The following is a 12114-nucleotide window of genomic DNA, read 5'->3' as shown; positions in this document are numbered from 1 at the left end:
GAGGCTATGGGCCCTCTCCTCACCTCCACATCCACCTCTGTGGGACCCAGAGCTTCTGCCTCAGACATTTTTATGTCATGCTTGAGGATTCCTTAGCTAAAGGCCAGAGGAATCTGGAAACACAGCAACTCTCCCAAGGCTTCCATCTCTCTCTCTCTCACTTCACACTTCTCCGAGGCAACCGCCGATGTGTGGCTGCCTTGACGTTTGATGACGGATGCTCCCCGGGCTAGCTGTCGAAATCGGCCGGAGACTGCAGCAGGTGTAAATCAAATCAAGGAACATTCTGGTAATTGGACGACAAGGGAGATAGCGAACAATTTCCCTCACTAAGGAGAGAAAAACACTTATTTGTCATGTCGTCTACCCGAAAGTGAAATAAAGTTACCCACAGACAAAACAAAATTAGACGAACTTTTTCAAAGGCACATTCATCTCGGAGGATAAATGAACCCTTGGCCTTTTCCCTGTTAGGAGTACTCCATTATTAGAGCTGCAGTATTATGCTCGCCAGTCCTCTAATACTGTTCCTCTTTTGTGCTCCGTCCAGGATAAAGGGCAAGTTCAATATGTGTCTTAATGTGCCCTCTTTGCCCTATGGGGGTTTGTTGGTGTGATGCTAAAAATGGCGCTTTGGTTGACTGGTGAGTAATTGATCCTCTGACGCGGACAACACTTAGGAAAATGAAGCTATAAATGATGGGAGTGCTACGCAGCCACCGGAGCAAGCGCCCAGCCCAGGTCCTCAGGACTAGAGCAGCACCTCACAGCAGAGAGAGACCCGCCACATCAAAGGTGAGAGGGAGGTCCTGGAGGCTGGGCTGGATGGGGTCAGGGAAAGTTGACCTCAGCAATTCAGAGACACCAAGCCAAAGATGCCCAGCATGATCTGCTTCGCTCACAGACTGGTGCGTATGTTTGGGCCCCCTCTGAATAACATAAGCTTGCACCAGGAGCTCTGGAACATGCTTTTGATGGTTGGCACCATTCAGGGATTGTCTTGAATGTGTGGTGCCTCAAACCCTGGAGAAGTGGCAGGCAGACCTGCTCCAGCTGTCTGTCAGAGGTGAGTGAGGTCTTAGGGCTCCTTCAGGACCATAGGGGCAGGCTTCCGAAGCAAAATCTGAACTGGCTAGATTCTTCTGTCGATGATGGGATTCTGCCTTGGATCGGAGAGGAGCCAGGGGGCTGTGCAAATCAATACCCCTCATCGATTGCTCAGAACCAATTCAACATAATTGCCTGGAAATTGATAACATTTCGCCTTCTTGCTTCATTGCATCTGCGTGTCTTACTCCGTGTTTTAGATGCAATTACCTGCCCTCGGAGCCCTCCATTATCCCCAGCCCGTCTCCTGATCCTTGTTTTAATGGTCCTGAAGTATCTGTGTCTTTCACCACAAGCTGCCTCAAACCCTTTCTGGAAGGAGGTGGAGTGTACCTCTTTTGAATGACAGTTCAAGATGCTCCCTCATTAAAACACAGATTTCCTTCAACTTGGGACATTATTGGTGAAACAGTTTATAAACTGGATTAGGATGTGAACCCTTTGGGGTACTCAAATTCCAAAGCAGAATATTTAAGAAAGGCTTGAATTTTTTTGTTTGTTTGTTTGTTTTTCCCTAGGTTTTCAAAAGTAGCCTTGCTAATTTTGGCACTTGAGACCTGGTCTCTGTTAGCTGAAAGTGTTTCTGCAGCATTTTCATGGCATGAAAGGCTGGCAGGAGGTGCCAGTTGAGGTAGATCAGGTGCCCGGTTACCCCGAATCTGGATGATTTTAAACACAGCTAGTCATGGAAGTAGTAAGCGCTGTAAAAAGCAAACTGACATTCCTAACAATTGACTAAAAATTCTGGAATACCTTGAGAGCCATCAAAGAGTCGAAGTCGTGTTCCAGTTACATTTAAATTGGTGAATTTGAGTTCCTTAGATTGTCATGCGGAATGTGTCTGTCAACAGCTATTTTGTCCTTGATAATGTGATTTCTATTACCTTGTCATAAACTGGATACTTCTTGCTGTTTCCTACCTTCATCCAATGGATCGTGCAGCCCCTCGGATTAGACCCTCATAGCTCAGGGTTGCTGTGGAGTCCCGACCCATCACTGGGGGGCACATGGTGTGTGGTAGATGTTGAGCCAGATGTTGAGTGAACCAGCCTCGCTTTGAATGGACAGAGTGTTACTGTATTTACCATAACATGCCTCTTAAACTCTGCTCTCTTAAGAGGTTATTTTCTTTTTTAAAATTTGCTGTAGGGTGTGTACTATCGCTGGAGAGAGGAAGGGAAAGTAAGAAATCACCCCCCCCCCATGGTGTATGGCCATGCCACAGTCCCTTCTCCTTCATTCCTATCTTAGGATCTGGGGCACACACACACATATATGCCCAGCATGTTTTTCAAGCCACCAGGTCCAGGACTGGAACCGTGTAGTCAGCCAAGTGGGATCCAGCCACACCACCAGCTGGCCCTTAAATGGATATTTTCAACTCCTTGAAATGACTAAATGTGCATAGGGAGGTGCCCTCCAGCAGACATGCCTGTTTACCCACCTTCACTCTCCCCAGCACCCATGAATAAGGGAGTCCGTGAATAGGGAATGCATCTGGATGCTGGAGTCGGAGGAAGTGCTGACCTGGGATATGGGAGGCCCATCCTCAAGCGCCCACTCCAAAACTAACGTGATGGAGGACCGTGGAAAAGGCCCTTCTCTCTGAGCTCAGTTCCCTCTCTCTGGGAAGTAAAACGAGCATGGTGATTCCTGCTCCAGAGGGCAAGTGTGAGGTACATCGTGCTGGTTAGGAGGACAAAGGGGCTGGGAGTCACACGCTCTGGCCCTAGGGAGAAGGAGCAGGAGGTGAAGTGGTGGAGGGAGAGCACAGGCAAGAGGTTTGGATGGAGTGGGGAATCAAGAGCTTCTGAGCAGGGGAGGGAGGTGATGAGGGGCCAGGATATGCCCAAACCTTCTAAAGATCAAGCAAGAAGGTGAGAAAGTCAGGGGGCCGTTGGGAGACAGAAAAAGCGGTGGTTTTTATCAAAGGGCCCAAAGAGCTCCCTGCTTAGGACACTCCACTTCTAGAGAGGCAGCCTGACCCGGCCTGGGGAGGAAGGAGGCAGATGTGACAGTGTAAGGAGGACAGAAGACCAAAAATCCTGGGTCCAAGGAGCAAGAGCTGGAGACGCGTGTCCTGTGGATGCAGGTGCAGAAGCTCTGGGAGGCAGAGCAGGCAGATGCCAAAGAGGTGGCCCTCGGGGCAGAAACCAGGTCCTCACCTTTTCTCTAGCGCCAGTCCTTACCAGGATAGTTGAGGTTTAACAAATACTTGGGGATTTGGGGGTGACATGATGAGAAAAACTTTTTTTTTTCTTTTTAGTTTTTAAAATATACTTATTGCATGAGTGAGAGAGACAGAGACAGAAAAAAAAAGACAGAGGTATAGCATCCCAGCAGTGTCTGGATGTCCTGGTTGGCTCCAGCTTCAGCCAGCTGGGATCAGGAGCACGTACCTGCCCCAGTGTACTTAAAATTTCTGGACTTGAACCGGCAGCGTTCTCATGAGGGTCTGCCTCACAGAGCATTGCGTTTTATCACTAAACCACCATTCATGCCCTAAGAAAAGCTTTTTTTTTAAAGAGGTTTTTTTGGTTTTTTTGTTTTTTTGTTTGTTTTTTGCTACAGGGCGCGTGCGCTGGCCAGATAGACAGAGACAGAGAGACAGAAAGCAAGAAATCATCCCCCAGGGGGGATGGCCATGCCACAATCCCTTCTCCTCCATTCTCCTCTTGGGATCTTGGACACGCACACATGCACACGCACCTGGCGTGAGTTTTAAGCCACCAGGTCCGTGACGCGAACCACGGTCGACTATGTGGGAGTCCAACAACATAGCCATTACACTAACTGCTGGTCCCAAGAAAAGCTTTTTTTAAGAAAGAATTATTTTATTTAACTTTATTTATTATTGTTATTATTATTTTCCAGTATGATCAGAGAGAGACAGAAAAAGAGAGGGAAAGTGAGAAAGCAAGCCACCGGGTCTGGGACTTGAACCACAGTCGGCCATGTGGGAGTCCAGCACCTTTAACCATCATGCCCTGCTAGCCCCAAGAACAACTTTTTTAGAAAAAGATTAATTTAATTTATTATTATTATTATTATCATTATTTTAATTTGCTATAAGGCACACATACTCACCAGAGAGAGACAGACAGAGACAAAGTGAGAAAGCAAGCTGCCACATCTGGGACTTGAACTGTGGTTGGCCATGTGGGAGTCCAGTACCTTAACCTCCTTGCCACCTACTAGCCCTGAAAACCTTTTTCTTTTTCTTTTTTTTGGCTATAAGGCATGTGCGTTTATCAGAGAGAAAGAGAAAGTGAGAAATTACCCCCGGGGGGATGACCATGCCACAATTCCTCTTCTGTTTTCATCTCAGGATTTTGGGCACACATGCACATGCGCCTGGTGTATTTTTCAAGCCACTGGGTCCAGGACGCAAACCACACAGTCAGCCATGTGGGATCCAGCTGCTTTAGCCACCACGCCACCTTCTGGTCCAAGGAAAGCTTGCTAAGAATTACAACAGCCTAGAATGAAATAGACCAGCTTGGGGGAAGTGAGCTCCTCTTCCCCTGGCAGCAAGTGTCTGCCCAAGCAGGAACTGGAGGGCTGCCTCTTGGTGGGGTTCGGGGAGGGACTGACCACTGAGCTGGATGATGTGGAATTCTCAGGCCCCAGCGAGCAGTCCCCATGAGTTAGGGCAGACCCCAGTGTCTGCAGCAAGGGGGCAATGCTCTGAGAAGGCAAGCGAGCCCAGAACAGAAAGGTGAATCCTCCCAATGCCAGCCCTGCCTGCTGGAAATCATTCCTCAGCAGGACTGGGGAGGAGGAGAGGCAAAGAGTCATGGGAGGTGGCGATGAGGGGAAGGAGGTACTGTTCCCCCAGGACTGGCTAGGCCCTCAGATAGGTCTGTATCCCCATGGGGCAGATATCTTGCTAGAAGAGGGACCACCCATGGGAGCTAGGAAGACCCAATTTCTGGGTGGCTAATCCCCCGAGGCCAGCCATTTCCACAGGGACCAGTCAGGACTGATGGCAGTCTCCTCCTGAGAGCTGTTCTTCCTCTAATAGCAGACCGCTGTGTCCACAGGCCCCAGTTAAGGGTGATTATGGAATCTACGAGACGACTCTGCCATGCTGGCTCCCCAGGCTGTGTGGTCTCCTCCAGGACTAAACTCCAGGAGAAATCGAAGCACCTGGAGCAGGACTTCCAGTCTTTCGACCTCCCTCCAACCCCATGCAAAATAAAAGCAGCAGAGTCCGCCCTCCGAATGGGCCTGTATTAGGTAACCAGGGCAAAGTGTTAGACGGAATTCCTTGTTTGCCACGTGACTCACTCAGGTACCTTCATCTCACCTGATCCTTGCAAGGACTCCATGTAGGAGGTATACTTAGCATCTCTACTTTCCAGCTGGGGAAACGGATGCCCAGATAGGCAAAGCTCCTGGTTCTGGGACACAGAGCTAGTGATTGCAGAGCCAGGATTTGAGCCCAGATTTGTCTGACTTGGAACGGAGTTGTAATCCCTGCTTCCTGCTATCAGTACCACATTGGGTGGGGGGACTTAGGGACTCTAGGGGAAGGTGATTCCTCCTCCCCCAACTTGCTGAGAGATTTCTCCACCAGTGCCTACAGCAAAGGCAGTCTCATTGTTCTCACTGGTTTTTTGTTCAACCCTATGAAATTGGCAGATTAGCTTTATCGAGTCATTTTACAGATGGAGATAATGAGGTCAGAGCTGGTACCTGATGGGGCAGAACTTGAACCCAGGTCTAACTTCCAGGGTTTGGGTTCTTTTTCCTACCCCATAGCTCCCAATAGACAAGGACCAAGGCTTGTCATGGAGCCAAGGCTGAGCCCAGTTGGCAAAAGGCACCCCTGTGGCTAAGACTGCACCTGATCTTTTCTCTGTCATTTTGCAGGTGCACCCAGGGGTGAAGGATGCCACTCTGGGTGTTCTTCCTCGTGATCCTCACCCTCAGCAGCAGCTCCCATTCCTCCCCACTGCCCTCCCTGCCCCTCAGGTAAGCAACCCCTGGATTCCCCCACCCCCAAGCCATCCCTGCCCTGGGGTGGGAGGTTAGAGGGTGCAGAATCAAGCCATCACATGACCTCCAGCAATTTCCTTGGGCAGCACCCACTGCCCACTTCTGGGAGGGGACCAGACACTGAGCTCCAGAGAGGTGGCCCAGCTGTGGTCCAAGTCTCTCTGGGGGTGACATAGAGCAACAGAAGGACATTACAGAGACACGGTGAAAGCAGCCCTACCCTTCTCTCCTGGCTCCTCAACCCACGCCTTGGCCTGTGGTTCCTCCCACTCAGGATGAGGCGATATGCAGATGCCATCTTCACCAACAGCTACCGGAAGGTGCTGGGCCAGCTGTCTGCCCGCAAGCTGCTCCAGGACATCGTGAGCAGGCAGCAGGGGTAAGCGGGGTTCTCATGTTTTCTTCCTGCAGCCCTAAGTATCAGGGTTTGGAGGCCCTGGTGCAGGAGTCCCAAGACCAAGTTTGGTCTCTCCCCTGGCAAGCAGCTGTTTTTTCTTGACTTTCCATGGCAGAAGGATCTGGAAGTCAAAGCTCAAGGTACCTCCACAGCTACTCTGTGCTTCTCCCTGTGCTAGACCCCAGCAGCAGCGGCTCTGATAGTAGCTACTATTTGATCGTGACTCCGTGCCAGAAACAAAGGCTCTGCTCTAAGACCTCTCTGTACACCCTACACAGTGCCAGGCGTATGGGGAGCCTTGGGCGATGGCAGCCATTGTTCTTAGTTTATCTGATCTTTGGAGCAACCCCACAAAGTAGGGACTCGTACCCCCATTATACAGAGACATTAATACCTTCTAAAGGACACACAACCAGAGTGATACAGCTAAAATCCAAACAGTCTAAGCCCATAGCCTATACATATTTTAGTTTTTAGCTTAAAAAAACTTTCAAACTTACAAAAAAGTTACAACTATAGTACAATGGACTTCGATGTGCCCTTCCCTGTATTTAACAGTTGTTCACATTTGACCATATTTATTTACTCTACATCTACAGCTAGAGATCTACTACACACACAAATACATGTACTACACATTTATTATCATCATTTTTTCTGAACCATTTGAGAGTAAACTGCAGTCCTCATGGCCCTTACCCTTAGATATGAGGACATCAGGAAAAACATGACGTGGGACCAGCAGTTAGCGTAATGGCTATGTCGCTGGATTCCCACGTAGTCGACCACGGTTCGAGTCCCGGACCTGGTGGCTTAAATTCATGCTGGGTGCGTGTGCGTGCGTGCCCAAGATCCCGAGAGGAGAATGGAGGAGAAGGGATTGCGGCGTGGCCATCCCCCCTGGGGGATGATTTCTCGCTTTCTGTCTCTCTCTGTCTGGCGAGCACACGCGCCCTATAGCAAAAACCTCTAAAAAAAAAAAAAAAAAACCATGATGTATCTTTCTATGTTTCTGTGCAAAAATGTATCATGACTTTTCCAATGACTAATACTTCTTTTTTGTTTGTTTGTTTTTAAGAGAGAATTTTTTTGGCGATAGGGCAAATGAGCTTGCTGGAGAGACAGAAATCAAGAAATCACACACTCCATCCCCCAGATGGGATGGCCACGCCACAATCTCTTCTCCATTCTCCTCCTGAGATCCTGGGCATGCACTCACACATGCCAGGTGTGAGTTTTAAACCATGAGATCTGGGACTTGAACCATGATCAACTACATGGGAGTCCAGTGACATAACCATTATACTATCTGCTGGTCCCACAGTCTAACACTTCTGCATCTGTTTCCTAACACCTAATAAAACCCTTACATAAACACAATGTAATTATTGCTTACAATCCACAGTCAAATTTTACCAGTTGTCCCCAAATACCCTTTAAAACAGTCTTTTTCTGATCCAGGATCCAGGATCATAGGTTCCATTTAGCTGTCACATCTCTTTAGTTTCTACTAATCTGAGATATCCTCAATCTTTCATGACATTGACATTTTTTATTAGTAAAGGCTAATGATTTATACAGACTGTCCCTCCCATTGAATTTGTCAGATACATCCTCATGATTAGATCCAGGTTATGCGTTCATGAAGTAACGCTGTGTCCGTCTCAGTGCACGGTGTCAGAGGTACCAATGTCATTTGTCTCATTATTGGTGGATCGTGTTTTAGACTGTGGTGTTGCTTAGAAATGGAATACCTGAAAGTGGATGATTTATAAAAATAGAGGTTTATTTGGTTCACAGTTTGGAGGCCTGAGGTCCAAGGTCCAGGGGCTATATCTGGTAAGGGCCTTCTTACTGGTGGGGAACTCTGCAGTGCAGAGTCCTGAGGCAGTGCAGGGCATTACATGACAAGACAGAGCCAGAATGTGCATGCCTAAATCCATGCGTCTCTCTCTTTCCTCATAAAGTCACCAGGAGTTAATCATGGCGTCCCACTGTAAACACCTCCCCAAAGTACCACCTCTGAATACCTATAGTTGGATTAAATTTCCTCTTAATTCTGCCATCACAGAAACAAAGTCTCAGCTCATATATTTTGGGGGGACACATTAAACCATAACAGAAGATAACATTGATGACTTGGTTAACATGGCGTCTCTTCTGTAAAGTTAATACTTTGACTTTACAGTTAATAATCTATGGGGAGACATTTTGCGGCTGTGGGAGCTAGCATGACTATCTATACTGCCGCCCTAAGAGTTGCTGAATCTAATTCAGTTGGGTAGAAGAGTCCTCACCAGATACTGGACTAGGCATAGGGATACACCTCTGCCTGCCCGCCTCCCAGGTAGCAGCCTCACTGTTCCTCTTCCTCTAACCGCATAGAGAGAGAAACGAGGAGCAAGGAGCAAGGCTACGGCTTGGCCGTCAGGGGGACAGCGTGTGGGGAGACCAAAAGCAGATGGCATTGGACAGCGTCCTGGTGGCCCTGCTGCAGAAGCGCAGGTAGGGATGCATGTGTGCATGTCCATGTGTATCTGGGGACCTCAGAGGCTTCCTTCCCAATTGATTTCCAGGTTAGGAAAGAATTTCCTCCTCCCCAAAAGTGGGAGGCTCTGTTAAGCCAACGGAGAAGGAGGTTCCTCCTTACACATATCAGGACCTAGAGGAAGGGGAGAAAAGGTGTGATGCAGGCTGTGTCTGTCTACTGCTGTTACCCAGCGCGTCGCAAGAGGCCAGGCCCAGCGTCTCCCTGAAAATGTTACTCACTCAATTGTTCCGGGCTAGAACCCGGAAGCTTGAATGTTAACATGGTATCCCAGAGGATTTGGATGCAGGTAATCAGAGAGGCATGCCCTGGACCCTCTTGCCAAGTTCACAAACCATAGAGCCCAGGACAGACCAGCCTTCCCACACCTGTGGTAGTCTGGTGTAGGCTACCATGGTCCTCGGAGAGGCAGAAACGGTAGTCATTCACTTTCTCACTGGCCTTCGCATGCCCACTGGGAGTCGGTAAAGGTCAGGAATGAGTTTTCCATTTTACAGAAAAGAAAAAGCGAGGCAAAGAGGAGGCAGTAGCTGGTCCTTAGCCAGGGACTGGCAGGCCCAAGACCTGCTTTGCCTCCCTGGAACTTTTTCATACAAAGTTGCACTTCATGGACAAAGTTTTCCCAAGACTGGAGAAACTGCTGCCTTCTGGAGCCCGAGGTTAAACTGTGGGCACAAATGTGTCCCAGCATGACTCTGTTGGGCACTCCTGGGCCAACCTATTAAGCAAATTCAGTCCCCGGCAGAGATCTCCATATGCTTCCTCACCTTCTTCCCAACCTAATTAGACACCAAGAGCCCCCACATCTCAGGGACTCCAGTCCTGTGGAGGTCCACGCAGCAGCAGGTCTACCGGCAGACAAAGAGGCTGAGATCTGGCTGGGAGGCAGGATGGATGCCTGGGCTGCAGGCCTGTTTCTGCAACCACCTCCCTGCACACAACTAACAGTAGGTGGCTTCCTGGTTCCCCCTTCTATGAAAGGAAGGTGTCAGCTCTGGTCATCTCTAAGGTCCCTACAGCTGGAATTCTAAAATAATGCTTCTAAGAAGAATGCCTCCCCCCTGCCTCTCATGCTGTGATTAGGTGATCACTCACCTGCTACAACTCCCACCAGGCCCTGCAGGCTGGCAGGCCCTGAGGAGGGCCAGTCCTAAGAATGCAGGCTTTGCTCCAGCAGTTTACAGGCCAGAGGCTTCCCAGAGCTGGAAGTCGGCACACAGAGCACGCAGGAAGGGGTCTGGAGGCTGCGGCAGTCTTTGTCCCCACCTCTAGCTCAGCTGCTGCAAATATCAGGACATCACAGGTAGGCCCAAGAGAATATAAAATGAGAATGGATTCGTCCATCTTTAACATGCACGGGAGAGTGACTGGACAGAGAGCACCGTTTTGCACCCACTCCCCCTGTGTCCACCTTCAGAAAGAAACTGAGGTTCAGGCTTAGCAGCCCTTGTAAAAGCCATCCGGTTACTACAACGTGCCAGACTCTGGGCTGAGGGTGTAGCAGAGAGCAGGACTGCAGCAGCCCCTGCTCTCATGGAGTTCGTAACGCACCGAGGCGGCCAGGAGTTAACCAAGTTTTCGTGTAGTTGGTTATGTAACTCGTAATCAATGGTAAGAGACACAGAGGTGTGGCTTATGAGTGGCTGGGAGAGAGCTGGCCCTGTCTGGGGATTAGAGGAGGCTTCTTCAAAGGGAATGGCTGGTCGGCAAGGGCAGGGGCGACGGCTGGTATTCACTATGGCACACCTGAGCATCCTTTCCTCCACGCTGCCTCTTTTAAAACCCACAGTTGGTGGGACCAGCAGTTAGCGTAATGGCTATGTCGCTGGACTCCCATGTAGTTGACCGAGGTACGAGTCCAAGACCTGGAAGCTTAAACTCATGCTGGGCACATGTGCATGCATGCCCAAGATCCCGAGAGGAGAATGGAGGAGAAGGGATTGTGGCGTGGCTGTCTCCCCTGGGGGGTGATTTCTCGCTTTCTCTCTGTCTCTCTCTGTCTTTCTGGCGAGTGCACACGCCCTATAGCAAAATCCTCTCAAAACAAACAAACAAACAAAAAAACAAACAAACAAAAAAAACCCACAGTCAGCTCCTGCCCCTGGGGCACCTGTCACTCTGGTTACAGGTGTCCCTCCCCAACTCACGCTGATTGCACTCCCTAAACTGAGCTTTATCTTTCTTTCTGCAACAGGAATTCCCAAGGATGAAGCCTGCACCTGTTTTAGGCTACTGTAGCCAAAACACAATTGGATCCAGTGCATCCTATTTCATTTCTGACCTACTTTTTCCTTTGTAAATACAATAAACTTCCCCCATATGGTCTGCATTGCCATTTTCTTTTATCTTCAGCCTAATTTGTTATGTGTTTTACATAGTTACATTTCCCAAAGTGGTATTACAAGGTATAATGAAAAAATAGCCAACACTCACCAAGCAGTGGCCGAGCCAGTTAGGCAATTTCACGCATAGAATTTCATGCTGCTCACTTAGCCCCGTGGCAGGTATTGGCATCCTGCTCATTTCATGGACAAGGAACTGAGGCCAAAAAGGTTAACTGAATTGCCCCTGGTTACAGCTGGCAAGTGACAGGGCCTGGATTTAAACCAGGCAGTCTGGCCCAGAACTAGGCTCTTAACCCACATTCATCTCATCCTTCATCTATCGATGACTTCTCACCTATGAGCGATATCACTTATTCATTCAACAAACATCTACAGAGCACCCACCGTGTACCAGGTAATACTCCAGGCACTGGGGAGACAGTTGTGAGCAAAGACCTTGACCTAATAGTCTGTCTTTTTTTTAAATTGTTTAATTTTATTTATCATTATTATTATTTTTTTAATTTGCGACAGGGCACATGCACATACCAGAGAGAGATGGGGAGAGAGAGAGAGAGAGCAAGCCACCAGGTCAAGAACTCGAACTACAGTCAGCCGTATAGGAGTCCAGCACCGTAATGGCCACACCACCTGCTGGCCCCATCTAATGGCCTATATTCTAATGTAAGGGGGAGGAAGAATAATAAAAATAGTCAATGTAGAACATGTCAGACAGT

The 12114-nt window shown here is 48.9% G+C and overlaps 1 protein-coding gene across 1 annotated transcript; it reads left to right on the top strand.

Annotated features, from left to right (window-relative positions):
- Positions 1-692: 692 nt before the first annotated feature.
- Positions 693-11287, top strand: GHRH (growth hormone releasing hormone). The gene is made up of 5 exons (XM_006144111.2): positions 693-795; positions 5983-6084; positions 6383-6487; positions 8891-9010; positions 11248-11287. The coding sequence occupies exons 2-5, from the start codon at positions 6002-6004 to the stop codon at positions 11261-11263; spliced, it is 324 nt and encodes a 107-aa protein (XP_006144173.1). The 5' UTR covers positions 693-795; positions 5983-6001; the 3' UTR covers positions 11264-11287.
- Positions 11288-12114: the final 827 nt, after the last annotated feature.

Source organism: Tupaia chinensis, unplaced genomic scaffold (genome assembly GCF_000334495.1).
Source record: "Tupaia chinensis unplaced genomic scaffold, TupChi_1.0 Scaffold000115_1, whole genome shotgun sequence".
Taxonomy (NCBI): Eukaryota; Metazoa; Chordata; class Mammalia; order Scandentia; family Tupaiidae; genus Tupaia; species Tupaia belangeri.
Note: the sequence above shows the minus strand (reverse complement) of the source record. Positions and strands in the feature narration are given on the sequence as shown.

What these genes read in the sequence shown, in the direction of transcription:
- GHRH (XM_006144111.2), top strand. Translation starts at nt 6,002, where the DNA reads ATGCCACTCTGGGTGTTCTTCCTCGTGATCCTCACCCTCAGCAGCAGC. An exon ending in CTGCCCTCCCTGCCCCTCAG is followed by an intron (nt 6,085 to 6,382) that starts GTAAGCAACCCC and finishes CCTCCCACTCAG; the next exon opens with GATGAGGCGATATGCAGATG. An exon ending in ATCGTGAGCAGGCAGCAGGG is followed by an intron (nt 6,488 to 8,890) that starts GTAAGCGGGGTT and finishes CTAACCGCATAG; the next exon opens with AGAGAGAAACGAGGAGCAAG.